Here is a 17892-nt window from a genome sequence, read left to right as displayed (position 1 = left end):
GAGAGAGAGAGAGAGAGCTGATGATGAAAGGGAAAGATACATAAATATAGCATTATAATCAGGATTGAGCTACAATCCTATAGACATTACAAACCATACAACTATTAGACAATTTTTAAAAAAAAAAACTACAAAAGACAAAACCATTTGATCACAATAAAGAACCTTGCACCCATAGGCTTCTTGATTGTTTTTTCAGGAAAATATATTATCGGAATTAAAAAAAAGGCATACAATAATATTTTTATATGGTTAATTAAGGGATGATGAGATTATTGGATCTTGATGGTGTCTTCATGGGGGGTTGGGATGGGAAGGTGACCTTTGTCTTGCAAGCACTTGACGGTCTCGTAAAGGCATTGCTTCACCGGTGTGAACTCAAAACCCAAATCTTTCAGCTTCTTGTTTGAGAATTTGTACGGTTTTGCCCTTGGGTTCACTTCATCCGAACACCTATAAACAACCATACAAACACACATATTCTCTCATTTATTGGACGTTACAAGAACTTTTGCATTGCATGGTCTACAATTTCTTAGCCAGTATATGCTAAAATGGGTTAGTGAAGTCAAGTGAAAGGGACACAAACAATCAAACAATCAACAATCAAGTACATGTTGTGGTAGGTGAAACTTCATCACATCCACAATATTATTCTTATTTTCCTTTAGTTTTTTTTTTTTTTTTTTTTTTTTGTTAGAAGAGTCAAAGTTGGGTTCACCTAATTCACTCCTTGGCCGACCCACGATATGCCGAAGGAAACAAAGATGTTTTAGTGTTCATGTAAATAATTGTGATATTTAATTATAACTAATCTGTGACCGGTTCCCTAATCTCTGTATTATTTCCTTTTTCTTTACCTAGAAAAATAATATTTTACGACTTCTGTAAGTTTATTTTTGGCACGTCTTTCATTATTGTATGATTTTGCAAGTGCTAATTTATTGATTGCTGACGTCAGTACATAGTCAGCAATGATTTTCACCAAACTTTCTCAACATTTTGTAATATAACTTTGTTTTCCTAGGGGGTTGGCAAATACACCATCACCAAGGTGTGAGACCACTATTTTGTTGATTGGACAAAATAACAAAAGTAAGTAAGAAAACGACAGAATATTATCTAAAACGAATAACTTTAAAAATAGCTCAGTAGTTTCTAGAAAAAATAAGGAAAATCAAAACAAACACTATCTATTCGAAATTCATGGAGCAGTTTTGTTAACGATAATAATAAATAAATAAAAAGAAGTTATTATTGCGTACGTATTTGGTGGTGACCAAAGTCGTCCCAATCATTCTAATAGAAATCCTAACCAATAAACACGTACGCGTAGTAGCTAGGATGCAAGAAAATAAATTTCCATAGCATTATAAAATAAAGACCTAAAATGTCAAAGCAAATTTAAGAAAAGGATTAAGAAAACACACTACTTGTTTGACATTCTCAAATATGAGGCTCTAGTTCTACATCACAACATAAGAATGTTACACTAGCCAACACCTAACAGCAAGCTAGTGAAAGAAAGGTACTAAATACTAATTAATGTTAGTATTAAAAAAAAAAAAAAAGTGTCTCACAAATACAAAAAGGCCACATATAGACTTGGACATAATAAGTGAATTAGGGAATAAAATGGACTTACTTGGTGGGAAGAGGGTATTCGGGGAAGAACTTGGCAAGGATTTCGACGACCTCGCCACGGTGGAGAACGCTCTCGGCGCAGAGGTAGCGGCCCGAGGCGGAGGGGGACTCGAAGACGAGGATGTGGGCGAGAGCGACGTCTTTGACGTGAACGTAAGCTTGGACCGAGTTCACGTAAGTCTTGGCAGAGCCGGTCAAGTACTTGAGAATGTGGATTATGCTCGCATTGATTGTGGGTTGTAGTAATGGGCCTAGAACTAGCACCGGGTTCACAGCCACCATATCCACGCCTTTTTCTTTCGCCAAATCCCACGCCGCCTTCTCTGCCACAGCCTTCCCGTAGCAATACCAGTTCTGCGCACGGAAAAATATTAATTTAAGATTTTATATGGTTTCCGAATAACGGGTCAAATTTATCAACAACAAAATATTGTCATGTTGCAATTATTGTAATTGAAATGACACTACTACAAAACCGTTGTTGTAGAAAGCTTTCTACTTTATCACGATTAAATGTTTAGTTTGGTAACAAGTCTATTCAGTGTTACTATTTTTGTTTTATATATTTCACTTTTGTATAATTGAGTGATGGAATCTTCAAAAATAAAAAATTTGATTGAATGAACATTGCTTTTTTATGATTAATTGCTGGAGGTAAAATTATACGGTCAATAAAGTCTAGAGAGATTGTCACAAGTATTACCATCTCATAACATTTTTTTTCATTTTCCACTAAAATTATAATTTGGATAAAAATACTAGTAAAAAGAAGAGAGAGAATATTTTTATTCCTTTTTACTATATATATTATTTTTTGTTCTTTACTTTTTTCCTAATTGTTTTTTTTTCCTCTTGGGCCTAGCAAAAAAAGCTGTTTTTTATTTTTATTTTAATAAAGCCATTTTTTTTTCTTTTGACTTGTGAGGTTTGGGTTTTTGATGTTAGGATCGACGATGATTGAGGGAGAAATAGCAGATATTAGAAAATAAAAGGCGAAGGGCAAAAAAGTATTTGAACACGTGGCTCACTAGTAGATTTGTCCAAATTATAGTTTTAGTGAAAATGAGAAAAATGTTATCAAATGATAGTACTTGTGACAATTTCTCTAAAGTCAAGTCTCCTAGCGCACCAAGCCTGATAAATATATCATGCACATAGCATATCATCTAACGTTTGATACTTTACCTCAATTTTAAGTCCCTTAATAAAATTGGTGATGACATTGATGATTGTTGAGTGTCTTAAAAGATTTCGTCATTTTAAGTCAATTTTATATAATACCTGGGTCAACCGCTACTCTTTATTGTAAAGATTTCAACACATTGTATTTCTTATATTTATTACTGGGATTGGTAGTTGAGTCAACTATATTTCATTTTCCATTGAACACATAAAGTTCAATTTTTTTTCCCTATTGAAATAGTAATGACAACATAAGCAAATGTAACTTGCAATTGAATTAATAAAATGAGGATAAAAAAAAAAATGTACCCGAGTGTTCTTGCAAAATTCAAGGTCGCTCCAACAAGACTCGTCGACGACATCATCGGGCTTCCGATTCGGGTCCATGTAAACCGCCCCGATCGACGACGTGAAGACCACTCGTCGAACTTTTGCCTCCGCGGCCGCAACTATCACATTTTTCGTTCCCTCCACCGCGGGCTCCACCATTTGTTCCTGCATACATTTTTTGTTTTAAAAATAATTCTGATTATTAATTGTTTATTGTAAAGAAATATAATCATCACAACAATTTCTTGGTCCTTTTTTTTAATTATATTACCTTACACAAAATTTATAAAATCCAAGGGCTCAAAAGAATCCCCACCCACTACCACCACACACCCTATAATCCCCCCCCAACTTTTTTTTTTTTTTTTTTTTTTATATTCCTTCTCCGCTAAATTATGATCAGAAATCACACCCCATACCTACTTTATGCTTATTCCAATAATTTTCTTTTGAAGTTTTCCAAAGATTGTTGTGAAATAACATCATAAAAGGACATACAGGCGTACAAAATCATGTAAAATATATATTTTTTTTTAAAAAATACTATAAAAGATTGCACAATCAAACCAAATATACTATTAATAATGGTGGGAGTGGAACCAACCGCCAAAAAAAAAAAAAAAAAAAAAAAAAATCGGCAAAGATTATTTTTTTATATAGCGCACCACGCACACATATATCATGAATGGGCTACACCACATTACACGTTTATAGACACACATGATCTGTCATTAAACTTTTCTTAATAAAGGTATAGAGATATTGATAGCCTTTATCGGCTAGCACCGAATCCAATGCAATTAATTTCAAAAAATATGATGACATTTAAACAAACAATAATAATTTATAATAACTCACAGGATCATCGGTGACCGGAGAAGCCGTGTGGAAAACTCCGTGGCAGCCAGAAATGGCGTCTCTGAGGCTCTCATAGTCAAGAAGATCGGCTTTGCACAGAATCAACCTCTCTTCCGCTCCTTCTAGCTCTCTCAGATGGATATTCTTCGGGTCATCTTTTCAACGTATATATATATGTATATCACTAATTAGGGCACATGCAAATACACCACTATATACATATGTATTATGTATATGTATATATATATATATATACCAACAAACCTGGGTTTCTGACAGTTCCTTTGACTGTGTAGCCTCGTTCGAGCAATAGCTTGACGATCCAAGAAGCGATGAAACCTCCGGCGCCGGTGACACACACAGTCTGTCCCAAACCTCCCAATTTGTTGTCGCTGTCGATTGGCATTTTGGCTTGCTTTTTTTAATTTTATTTCTGGGGTTTTGAGATGTAACTTGTCTTTATATTAGGGTGTGTTTCAGTTGGATATGCTTTGGGGGTTGGTGAGTGAGAGATATACGTGAGAGAGAAAAAGAAGATTAAGAAACAAATATGTGTTGGTTTGTCTTTGACAAATGGCTTTTTATAGGGAAACGTCCTCGACACAAAAATTAATAAAATAAAATAATGAAAACTTACCACACTCACCTACCGATTTATTTGCAACTTCCTATTTTCTTTACCAATATACATATAATTGGATGTATTCGGAATGTGTAAATACATGATAGTGATTTTAATAATATAATAATAATGTCACGTTATTTCGGAAAGAAAAGAGAATTGAGAGAGAAGACTCAGTGGTGTGTACTTTTCTTGCTTTTCGGTCGTTAGCTTTTAGTGGGTATCGTTTGAGGTGTGTGGTTCTAACTAGTGCTCGATTAGTTTTGCTCTAATATATATATATATTTTTTTTTTATTATTTTTTTTTTAACTTTATTGCTATGAAATTTATATATGTATTGAAAACTTTAATCTATAATTTGCTTATATTGTTTAAGATTCTAAATTATATTATTTATTTTATCTAAATCACATGGTTACAATAAATTGTGCCGTGATTCAAATCGATCAGCATATATGATCTGAAACAAATATTTTTCGACGTTCTGTATTCTATTTTTCTTATTTTATCCTTGAATAAAAACGAGGTTATTATGTTGTATACATAGTTTCTCATGAATCAAATTTTTTATGCATTTAACCAATTTAGATATAATATTTAGAAAATTTAAGACTAAAACTTAGGTGTACGCACACAACTCGTATAATAAGATGGTATTAATATATTCATACGTATATGGTTGTTGGAAAATGACATGGAGATATGACCACCATGAATTTTGGGTAATAGATAATGATCGATCATACAAAAAAAAAATGGTTATTATTAAGGTCAAAAGAATTGCTTCAACTCAATTCCTGGAAAAAAAAAATCGAATGCACGGGAGAGTAAAAGGGTGGCGGCTCTCAAGATTCTTCGTGTTGATAGAACGATTTGAGGCTGCCCGTAAAGGACGCCACTCGAGAATGCAAATCAACCTCAACCATGATCTTCAATATCTCGAGATCTAGCTACTGACTTATTTTCATCTTCTACGCATATTAAAGAACGTTTATAGATAATGGACATGATGAGATGTTATTACAACCTACCCACAAACTCCATAATCGTCGGAATAAAAAGCTTACATAAGCAAAATTAAGCAACCGAGCTTGAGAGATCATACTTTTTTTTTAGAAGTGGCATTATTGATCAAAACTACATGATATATTAGCAGTGCAAAGCGTAAGTGGCACTATTGAACAATATTACACAATTTAGAATAAATCTTAAAGGGACATACATTTTTTGCAGCTCATGGAACTTGAACCCATGACTTTTTCGTCGAGGTATGTGTGAGATTACGACTAGACCAAACTAGCTACCACTACTGAGAGATCATATTTGTATAACCACAATTTCACTAATATCTTGTATAATCACAATTTCACTAATATCTAAGTTATTCTCGTACTTTTTGTAATGTTATGTTGTACCTTCGCCGCCGGTATTCTCCGACGAGCACTGACAATTTATGCCTCATTTACAACTATTATTAATACACCATGTATTACGTTGAATTCAATAAATTATTAGATTTTTTTTTTGCGTCACCATTATTCAATATAGACTTAAGACATAGTAGAGTGGTTAAGTACGTCAAAAACTTACTTTTTAAATGATATGTGGAACATTTTGATTTGTTTGTTTTTAATATAATAGAATATTGAAAAGAAAAAAAAAATTATTTAAACATCGTTCTTTTGGAAAAAGTGACGTAAATAAAGCGACTTGTATTGTATGCCATTTTTTTAGTAGTCAATATTCCCGACTTTCTCTCTACTTATGATGTTGAGCTCTACTTATTCCTCATCGTACGCCGTGTTTATCGATGTGAATCCTCTTAGGGTTGAACCTCTTGCTTTATCCACGGTAAGGAACACGAAAGAGCTTACATGATTTTTTTTGGACGAGGTTAAAATATTTTTTTGTGTGCATATAAGCGCGACGAATTCGGTATTTGATGGTAGAGATTACACTTGAAGATTAGAGCTGAGAATTCAGAATCATTCAGAAGATCTAAAATATCGACTTTAACATTAACTTAATTTTATCATTTTGTCCTTTTTAGGCGTTCCATAGTTAATTATCTTCTCTTAGTAAATTATTTAACACGACTCTACGATATGAATTTCTAATAACAGAAATTAGAAAAATAGTCAATTTAAATGTTTGACATTGCTAAATAACCAACGTTTACGTTTGAAAAAGGTTATTTAAGATTTACAAAACGTTATTATATATTTAGCAATGTGAAACGTTTAAATTGATTATTTTTCTAATGTACTTTTTAAGAACAATGTATGTGATCAACTTATTGTAGTGAAATCGTTTTCGGAAAATATTGGAAATTAGCTAAACCATAAAAAATCTTCATTTTGGCTCAGCACCTTATAGCTTTATCTGGAAGAATATATGGGTATATACAAACTGATACACTTCAAAAATACTATTTGCGCAAGTTTTGAATACTTACTCTTCCCCGGTCTCGCACATTTTACTATTTGTAGCAATTCAAGTGTAGAGAAATACATGATGGGAAATTTGTAACATGTGTGATATTAATTTTCAGTTTCCTTTGAATAACGTGATGTGCACATGTTTGCAAAAGATGTCTTCAGTAGCAACATTTTTTTAGTACTTAATTATCAACGAAGCAAGCGGCCTAATTAAAGCACCCTAAATAATCATATATTCATTCTTGTCTACATTTTTTTTGTTGTTGGTAAATATATGTTATAATATTAATCATATAATTTTTTTTAAGGATCATATAATTGTTTTAAACATAGTGATTTGGCAAAGAATAGGATCTAATTTTCTATGATCAAACTAAATATGTTGCCCTGGTACGTTTCTATAATATTTCGTGCCAACCAAACACACGCATTTAGTCACCACTAGCCAGTGATTATCTTCTTTTTAAAAGTTTAATATCATGTTAAAAATATCATTAGCTAGTGATTATAAGGCTAGTATAACTATCATGTTCTCTGAACCAAAGAACCGCTTGCATCTTCATTATTATACTTGAGAGACTTGGAGAGAATCTAATTGATATATATATATATATACACACACATATATATATATATATATATATATACTAATTATTTTTTTTAGTTGTATCTTATCTTTAAATAACCTTTGATGGCCCAACTAACCGGTTGCCAAATTAAAATACTTATCAATCCTAATCTCTTTGAATTGGTAAATCGTATATAGTTATCGTAGTTTGAGAAAAGGGTAAAAAGTATCTTTTGTAAAGTTTCAAAGATTAATTTATATTAGTGAGTTTTGTTGACTAATAAGTAACAAACCAAACTAGTATCCAGCGAATTCAAACTGAGAAGACAAATTAAGAGTAGATCTAGAATAGTAGTCCAAAATAAAAAAAATAAAAAAAAAGAGAAGATCTAAAATATATATAAGTGGCCTGATCTCTTGTTTTGTATTACTTTTTCCTACATTTTTTTTTGTTGGAGAGGAGAGACTTTGATTGTTCCATGAATTTCACCAACTACATATATGTCATATGTGGGTCGTGCTTTCCTGGAATGTAGGCTTCTAGATTCTCATGGCTCTAAAATATATAAATCTCACGGATTTTTTTCGCGAAAAACTGATTTTATATTACTCTCACTATTAACTCTTTTTTTGTTTCAACCAATCTTCTAAGTTGATCAGATTCATTATGTGCGTTTAATGTTAGACATTAATCATAAATTTTGATATTTAAAATATGCCAGAACGATGATTCCGAAAACTCATAGTTCTTACAAACTATTGATAAAAATAGTTCAGGTTTGAAGTAAAGTATTGATACTATAGATCAAAATATTTATCTTACTAATTAAATACACAAGTAGATAAACCACGATGTACTATAGATCATATATTTTATTGATGAATCTCGGGTTGGTGAAACGACGACCGACCGGACAATCTAAGCGAAGCGAAGTGCACTACAATATGTACTTTCAGGCATGAAAGGAAATAGACGCAACAAGTCGTATATGTTTCAAAAATTTCTTAATTAAATTCATTCACGGTGAGCTTTTAAAATTTATAATTTTATCCTATATATTTATCTATTTTTATAGTTTTCACCCTTAGTTTATATATTTTTACCTTATATATATTTTTAAATCGTCTCTCCCTATATTTTTTTTTTCAAATTTGTTCTCCATTCCTTCAATTCTAGACTCCCGCCATTGCAGGAAAATGTCAATTAACAATAAATAGTTTCTAAAATAGTTGTTTGTGTGCTTGATTGACTGTGATCCTATTTATTTACAACTCATTAGTAGAACCCAATAAAATGGAATTATCACCATTGATGTGTCAGTCGAGATCAATTTATCTTTATCGATCTTATTTGAATTTTTTTAGTCTAATTTCTGGATATAACAAAAATGACTTTTGCTTATAAAAAAGGATACATCTATAATCTAAATCATGCATGCGTTTTTTCATGATCATCACCACCATGATGAGCACAACTCATGTATTTTGAATAAGCAAAAATCTGATGTAAATAAATTAAAGGCACTCAATAGCAGTTAGGTTCACATATATCTAAGAATCTTCTTACTTTGGAACCGACCCGGCCAGCCCACTAGAGTTGAAGGTTTCTTTAGAGTTTAAATAAATGAAAAATAGTTCGAAATTTTGTTGTACAAAACAAAATCCATGTAATTGCTATGCAGTGAAGAGGAGAGTAATATCAGACTAAGTAAGCATTAATTTTATTCGATAGAATAACAAACATTATTCTTCTTTCTGGTTGATTATTTTTTTATTTGTTTCACGTTCGGCAACGGAAACATATATTAATAAAATTTTACAAGGAAAACAAAAACTATGAGGATCATATTTTACCATTTACTTGACTTGACTGTGGCTTCTATATATGGTCTTGATGTGTGAACGTGATATGGTCTATTTTTTTGCTGATCATATATTAATCCTAACCTGAAATTAGAATTCACCAACTCCAGTTTTGGCCTATTTCACGTTTTTTTACTCTCGCTTGATCTGCTATTAAATATGTATGAAAATATTGTTGATTATTACACATTTAAAACTACAAATATATTATTATGAACGACCTTTTCCACTTGTTTGCATTCTTTGCACTTCGGCATTATTGAAACGCCCTGTAAAATTAAAATTAAGTATTTTTATTTTTTATATTTTTTTTAATAAAGCGTACATACTATAGAACTGATAACATCAAAGATTAACATAATCGATGATTAAAAATACAAAAAATTAAGTAAATAGCCAATTAAAACGTTTGAAATTGCTATATAGCCAACGTTTCGTAAACTTTAAGTAAATAGGCATAAAGATAACCTGACCTAATAAATGAAGTGGTTATTTACCTTAGATTTACATCTGTAAATATATGAAAATGACTATTTACCTAAAATTTACGAAACGTTGATTATTTAGGAACGTCAAACTGTAAATGTGACTATTTACCTAATGAACCCTTATAAAAATCCACACATAAAAAAATAGTACGTCACATGAAGAAAAAAGGGTACTTAATATGATGGATCATAAAATCATGAGAAAATATCAAGAGTATCCCTCGTGTTTAATCGAAATGCGAGATTTATCCCTTCGATTTCTAGAAATATCAGACATATCCCTTCAGTTTAATATAAATGACATATACTTCCCCTAAAAAAATTTATATTACAAATGTCACCATTTTCATTTATTTTTACAAAAAAATAATTTGAACTCTCCAAAATACCCTTAATAGAATAAATATATATTTACTATTTTATTAAAAAAAATCAAAATCTCTCTTTATAAAAAAAATCCTTAACTTTTTTTAAAGAAAGTTTTTTATTTAATTTTTTTTGTATATAGAATAGAAAATAAAAAATTATTTCATTAAGGGTATTTTGGGGAGTTCGAATTATTTTTTTGTAAAAAATAAACGAGTTAGGGGAAGTATATGTCATTTATATTAAACTGAAAGGATATGTCGGATATTTCTATAAATAAAAAAAACAAATATCGCATTTCGATTAAACATAAGGGATACTGTTGATATTTTCCCTAAAATCATATAGAGTACAAACTCCACGAATAATTTGATAACCTCGTAATATGAAGTAGAGTTTGGACTGGGCATAAGATATAGGCCATCAAGCCTGCTTCGACCAGACCGTAATTAAGCTCGGTTCGGACCCAACTCTTTTTAAATAAAATAAATATATTATTTTTGCTTAAAATTTATGTTTTTTTTTTTTTTTTGTATAAAAAATATTTTTCACACATAAATTAAAATTTATTGTTAATAATATAAATATCTTGACTAAAATTTTTGTTGTTTTTAATTAAATTGTTTGAGCTTTTTGAAACTCAGTTTAAGTCATTTTCAAGCTCGGATCCGGGTCCGAACGTCGACTTGAAGGTCGAGGGCTTGGTACTGGGTTGAACCTAAAGTTTTATTTGTTGGAGGGCTATTGTATCCAGTGAATTTCTATATTAAGATAATGCTAATCATAATGATAATGAGAGCTATAAGAAACTAAGATGATAATGCTCTCAAAACTTGATGAGCCCTCCCCCCTCTGTGGAAAATATTTTCTTCTGAAAATCACCAAAAAAACGAACCCAACCTCCAACCTCCAGCCTCAATTGTTTCTTCGTATACATTCTTAAACCTCGTTCATAAATTACCTCTCGGGTTTATGTAAAACAAAACCAGGTTCATATCATTAGAGCTAAATCGGCCAATCAGAAAATGGATAAGACAATCGTCCTTGTCGACTTGGTATTTATTTTTTGTCTAAAAAAATGGTGCAAATAAACAACAATGTTGATGTTTAATTTGCAAAAATATGTTTCTTCTTTGAGGGCTCGAATTCCCTTTTCCTGACTCAACAATACATCAACCATTTACACCTATCATGTGAGGTCGACGTCCCAATCCTTCAGCAGAGACGAGAGCGACGACGATTCCAGTTAGAGTTCTGACCTCGATGGCTTGTTTCACGAAGCGCAAAAGTTTCAAAATATTTGAATTTTTGCAAAAATCTATGAGAACGACATGTGGGTTTCGACAATATGGAATTTTTGGATTTTCAAAACCTTGGCTATATGTTTTGTTTTTCTTTCTTTATACCAGACTTTATAGTAGCACTTTAGTAATTGTGTTGCTCATTGTTTTAAGACTCTGAGAAAACATTTGTTTTTATTTATTTATTGTATATATGAATATCAGACTTGGTTACTATTTAAAAGGAATAAGTTACTCGTACATTTGTTTTTCTTTTCACTTTCTTTCTTCCAAGCATGAAAAGGAATCGGTTCAGGAGTTCATAAATCCCCACTACAAATTTGGTTAACGGTTTGTAGGTCCTAATTTTGAGGATTTTCCACACCCGGCTATTGATCTTGAAACATGTATTTCTACATATTTTTTTTATTATTTAATGATTAATTATCTTCACAGAGGGCATGCGCTTTGGTATGGTTCAAAATTCAAATAACATATTTCATAAACATTAATTATGTTTTGTTTTTATATTAAATCATTAGCTTGTGCTGTATTTTGGATCTCAATTGTCAATCATAACACACTACATTATGAATGCTAAATAAATAAACATATCCAACAAGTCAAAGACAAAAAGAGACACATTGTAAACAATACGAAGTTCACAAACTCGATGATTAACTCGATGACCGAGTTCATGATTACACCTCCCACAACACAACAAAGATCAAAGATGATAAATCTGCATCATGTCTCTCACATAACAACATGCTTAAAAATAATTTCTCTATGAAAAAGACTTTTTAACTTTTGTTTTGAAAGACTTTATCATATTCTTCGTCTACACCCAACTTTATTCTTTTGTTTTGTAATGTAAAACTTAATTTTACATAAATCTTTGTTCGTGAGGTATGTGTTTTCTCTTGTATAGTACAACTCTGATCATGTCTATATCTTTTGTTTGCAATGTTTATGTTCTCATATTGAAAAATCATGAATCAAGAGTGCGTCTCCTAACCCACCAACGATTATCATGACTCATGACCCATCAACGATTATCATGACTCATGGGTACGTTTCACGATCAGTCGACACATGTCGTGACTCATGGGCGCGTCTCAAGGCCCACCGGCTAGTCTCGCGACTCACGAGTGCGTCTCGAGACCCATCGACATGTCTCACGATCCATCGGTAGATCTCGTCCATCCCTCCCGCAGGACCGTCCCTCAAACAACGACCAAATGACGAGACTATCCCGACCCGCACAACCTCACTATAAATACTTGAGACAAATATTTGTCAAGTCTATTAAGAAGTTTACTTTTGTTCAAATAAAAAAGACGGTTATAGTTTTCCAAAAAAATTGTACAAAATAGCCATTTGAAACTTATTTATTAGTAATATAGCCAAAGTTTCAACTTTTCAACAAAATAACCAAATTTATGTTTTCAAAATTTTCTTGACCGACAGGATTAAATTTTTTGACAATTATTATAAACAATTTATCACTTTCAAAATATAATTTTGGAATAAAAAAAATATTAAAATCAGATTACTGAACATTTTGACTATTTCACTAAATTTAGATAAACTTTGATTATTTTGTAAATTCATAAATTTAAATTGATTATTTATTTACGTCACCCTTTTTGAATTAATGTATATAAATTAAAGGAATTATGTAGTATATCATTTAAGTTTCTCTTTGGTAATACAAAAAACAGGAAATAAGATAAAATAAAAGGTTATTTTTGAAGAAAAGGAGAAACCCAGCTACCCTAGCTTCTCTCTGTGCCTCCCTCGCTCGACCGCCGACTCAATCTCTCTCTTCTCTCGCCGGAGCTTCAGCCGGTCCCGCGGCTGAGCTCCTCACCATCGTCTCCGCCGTCGGCCACGAAGCTTCACTTTTCTGTAACTGCTCTTCAATTCGGTATGCAATTTGAACGACTCTGGCTCGGCTTATTGATTTGTTTTTAATTAGGGTTCTGGTATCGAATTCATGTATTGGCTTGGGTTCTATGATTCAATCTCGAAAAAGTACAATCGTCGTTAACATGAAAAAATTCGATTCTGGATTTTAGGTCACCGAAGCCATGTCTGATCGGTTGACGCGAATCGCCATCGTCAATACAGACCGATGTAAGCCCAAAAAGTGTAGACAGGAATGCAAGAAAAGCTGTCCCGTCGTCAAGACAGGTAAATTATCGAATCTGGCGATCTTGGTAATTGACTGGCAATCAAAATCGGATTTTGATTCGTGTTAATGCGCAGTCTAATTAGGGTTTACCATGATTCTGACCACAAATTTCCTCCACCAATAAAATCTGTAACTTCAAAAGTATTACGATACCGATTCTGTTTCTAAAAAACAAAATTTGATTCATATCAGGCAAGCTTTGCATCGAGGTCGCTCCGTCGTCCAAGATTGCGTACATCTCGGAGGAGCTGTGCATCGGTTGCGGTATCTGTGTGAAGAAATGCCCTTTTGAGGCCATTCAGATCATCAACTTGCCCAAAGACTTGGACAAAGACACCACTCATCGCTACGGCCCAAACACCTTCAAGCTCCACAGGCTTCCGGTGCCGAGGCCCGGGCAGGTTCTCGGCCTCGTCGGCACAAACGGGATCGGGAAATCGACCGCCCTGAAGGTCCTCGCCGGAAAGCTCAAACCCAACCTCGGCCGCTTCAAAAACCCGCCTGACTGGCAGGAGATCCTCACCTACTTCCGAGGCTCCGAGCTCCAGAACTACTTCACTCGCATCCTCGAAGACAACCTCAAGGTCTTCATTCTCTCCTTTGATCTTAATTATATGGGTTTTTGGCACGTGGCACTATGGTGCTGTTTTCGATTTTTATTTTATTTTAATTTAATTTCAACACCTAAACAACTTAGATGACTAGAATAACTTGTTTATAATTCTTAAAAAGATCATCAACGTAAAAAAATTGCTTAAAAAATCTAAAATTGTTAACTTTTTTCTTAGTTTTCTAAGGGTCGAAATATATTTTAGCTAGTTTCTTTTATAAAATGAACAATATATTTTAGTTTCTTAAACATGCTTTTAGTTGATAACGTGCTGAATATCATCGTAACAAATATTCTATTTTCAAAAAGGACCGAAATGCTACATTATCAATAGGTTAGGGATTAGAATGCCACCAAAAAAAAAAAAAAATTAGGGATCCAGACGCCAGAATGGTAAAACGTTATAACTTATAGGGACTATCTGTGCCAAAAGGCCTAATTTGATTGAACAAAATCGAACCCCACTAACCATGCTGATCAACCACAATGATTCTCAGGCCATTATCAAGCCTCAGTACGTTGACCACATCCCGAAAGCAGTTCAAGGCAACGTGGGGCAGGTTTTGGAACAAAAAGACGAGAGAGGCGTCAAGGAAGAACTCTGTCGCGATCTGCAACTGAACCAGGTCAGCGACCGCAACGTCGGCGATCTCTCTGGCGGAGAGCTCCAGCGATTCGCCATCGCTGTCGTAGCCATTCAAAACGCCGAGATATACATGTTTGACGAGCCTTCTAGTTATCTCGACGTCAAGCAGAGGCTCAAAGCCGCTCAAGTTGTTCGCTCTCTGCTCAGGCCGAACAGGTATATTTTGAAATACTTATTATTATTGAATTTCACATCATATAGAAGCAAGTGCTTACGCTTTGTATCTTTCAGCTACGTGATAGTTGTTGAGCATGACTTGAGTGTATTGGATTACTTGTCGGACTTCATATGTTGTTTGTACGGCAAACCCGGTGCTTATGGTGTCGTCACGTTGCCCTTCTCAGTCAGAGAAGGAATCAACATTTTCTTGGCCGGCTTTGTTCCCACTGAAAATCTCCGGTTCAGAGACGAGTCTCTCACGTTTAAGGTATCAACTTCTTTCTCGAGTTACACTGTGAAGCAATGCTGCGCTGAATGTTGGTTATAGAAATAGTTCTTTGCTCGGTTTCCTGTTTCTAGGTTGCGGAGACACCGCAGGAATCTGCTGAAGAGATCGAGACTTATGCACGTTACAAGTACCCATCCATGAGTAAAACTCAGGGTAACTTCAAGCTTAGGGTGGTCGAAGGAGAATTCACTGACTCCCAAATCATTGTGATGCTCGGAGAGAATGGGACTGGGAAGACAACGTTCATCCGTATGCTGGTACTTTCTGCTGTTTCTGATTTTTAACCGGTTCCATTATTATGTCAAAGTCCTTTCTGTGAATGAAACGTCAAACTGTTTCGCTTTTGCAGGCTGGGTTGTTGAAACCCGACACAATAGAAGGTTCCGACATAGAGATACCCGAGTTTAATGTCTCTTACAAGCCGCAGAAAATCAGTCCCAAGTTCCAGTCGACTGTCAGACATTTGCTGCACTCGAAAATTCGGGATTCTTACACACATCCCCAATTCATGTCTGATGTGATGAAGCCTCTTCTAATAGAGCAGCTGATGGACCAAGAAGTCGTTAATCTCTCTGGAGGAGAGCTGCAAAGAGTTGCCCTTTGCCTGTGTCTTGGAAAGGTAAATCTTTTTTTTATTCCGTTGCGTGACTCGAGCGATTTGTGAATCATTGCTTTCTTTTGTGTCTCGTTTATGATGAATTATCCTTTTTCACGTTGATCATAATACTAAAATTTTAAAGAGTCTGATAGGTGTTCCATATAGGGTTTATACCATTGCACCCCGTTTATGAATCATCATATGTTGACCATACTCAAAGTGGAATGTTAGAATCTGATAGTGTTGTCCAAACTAGAACATTGTGCTCAAGCACAAAACAGGAGACCGATTTGAATAGAAAAACCTTTGGAAGCCAGGAAAGTCTTTGTTCATCACATAGTAGTGACTTGAGGAGTCGAAGCATAAACCAGTTTGGATAAAATTATGATCTAGAGTTCTCATATAAGGCCATTACTTAGACGTGCACGAAGTTATCTTAAACGCAAAAGGCCTAATCCAATCTGATCTTGTAATAATTTTAGAGTTTTATTAGATTATTGGCAGTGTACAATGAGTAGGTTTTTAGCGCTCCAAGGGTAGGAAACTCATAATAGAAGTCTCTGTGCGACAATGGCAATTTTTTTCTTTCTTTCTTTTATTACACACCTTGAGACATTGATTCAAGTTTTTTATTACTTGATTTGCGCAGCCTGCTGATATATACCTGATTGACGAGCCGAGCGCTTATCTTGATTCGGAACAACGTATCGTGGCTTCGAAGGTCATCAAGAGATTCATCCTCCACGCCAAGAAAACGGCTTTCGTGGTTGAGCACGACTTTATCATGGCAACCTATTTGGCCGACAGAGTCATCGTTTACGAAGGAAACCCGTCAATTGACTGTGTCGCCAATTGTCCTCAGTCCTTGTTGACCGGCATGAATCTCTTCTTATCTGTAAGCATTCGTTATTACTCGGTCTTTTTAAATTTATTATTAATTATTATTATTATAAGATTAGTTGTTGCTTAACTATCTTTGTGTTTTGCAGCATCTGGACATCACATTCCGACGAGACCCGACCAATTTCCGGCCGAGGATCAACAAACTGGAATCCACCAAAGACAGAGAGCAGAAATCTGCCGGGTCCTACTATTACCTTGACGATTAATTGAGACAGGTAACTTATAAACATATATTTACCTTGCATTTTTTAAAGGGGTCATTATGTAATAACCCTCAATAATTATGTGTACTGTCTTTCTTCTGCAGCTGTGCTAGTAATTGGTGACTTGCGGTGTTTGAATGCTTTAGACTTCTTTCTTTACCTTTCTCGCAACTTCCTCTCCAGTTTTGATAAGGATGATTAAGGATTTTGTATACCTAGTTTTGTTCTTATTAATCATGATTATCAAGCATGCTATTTAAATAACTAGAGGATCTGTTCATCTTTGAGGCTCTGCTTGTAAGTCATTATTATGAAATGTTTGCTTGAAGTTCCTTGTTCAAAAAATTTGATCATAGAAAGCATTTGCTGATATGCTCACCAATGTGTTTATTCTGCTCTTCATTGAAATGGGCATACAACATAACGTAATTATATCCAAGAGTATTTATTGTATGCCGAGTTTTTTTATTTTTATTGATGGGCGAAACCAGTGGTTACAGGTTTGTTTTTATTTCCTGTGGAAATCATAAAATTCTGAAAGAAATCGGAAAATGTCAATGCTCTATTTGTTCATGGAGCTTTCATGGAAGACAACCAAATGTTAAAAAATTTCAAATATGAAAACCGGCTTTATAAAATGTCGGTGT

General features: G+C 33.7%; 2 protein-coding genes across 2 annotated transcripts; one reads left to right on the top strand and one right to left on the bottom strand.

The window, feature by feature from the left end:
• On the bottom strand, positions 1-4598 carry LOC149386770 (cinnamoyl-CoA reductase 1-like). The gene is made up of 5 exons (XM_089625126.1): positions 4279-4598; positions 4015-4169; positions 3136-3321; positions 1646-1998; positions 1-453 (listed from the first exon to the last, which is right to left on the bottom strand). The coding sequence occupies exons 1-5, from the start codon at positions 4418-4420 to the stop codon at positions 273-275; spliced, it is 1017 nt and encodes a 338-aa protein (XP_089481252.1). The 5' UTR covers positions 4421-4598; the 3' UTR covers positions 1-272.
• Positions 4599-13352: 8754 nt separating this feature from the next.
• LOC149386769 (ABC transporter E family member 2) lies at positions 13353-17698 on the top strand. The gene is made up of 10 exons (XM_089625950.1): positions 13353-13570; positions 13722-13836; positions 14030-14421; positions 14945-15249; positions 15325-15520; positions 15613-15798; positions 15891-16160; positions 16789-17034; positions 17129-17257; positions 17350-17698. Exons 2-9 carry the CDS (start codon positions 13734-13736, stop codon positions 17246-17248), a joined length of 1818 nt encoding a protein of 605 aa, XP_089482076.1. The 5' UTR covers positions 13353-13570; positions 13722-13733; the 3' UTR covers positions 17249-17257; positions 17350-17698.
• The last annotated feature ends 194 nt before the right edge of the window (positions 17699-17892 follow it).

Source organism: Urtica dioica, chromosome 9, assembly GCF_054948205.1.
Source record: "Urtica dioica subsp. dioica isolate 48M chromosome 9, U.dioica_male_clone48M_v1_H2, whole genome shotgun sequence".
Taxonomy (NCBI): domain Eukaryota; kingdom Viridiplantae; phylum Streptophyta; class Magnoliopsida; order Rosales; family Urticaceae; genus Urtica; species Urtica dioica.
The sequence above is the reverse complement of the archived record's forward strand: the minus strand, read 5'-3'. Positions and strand labels throughout refer to the sequence as shown.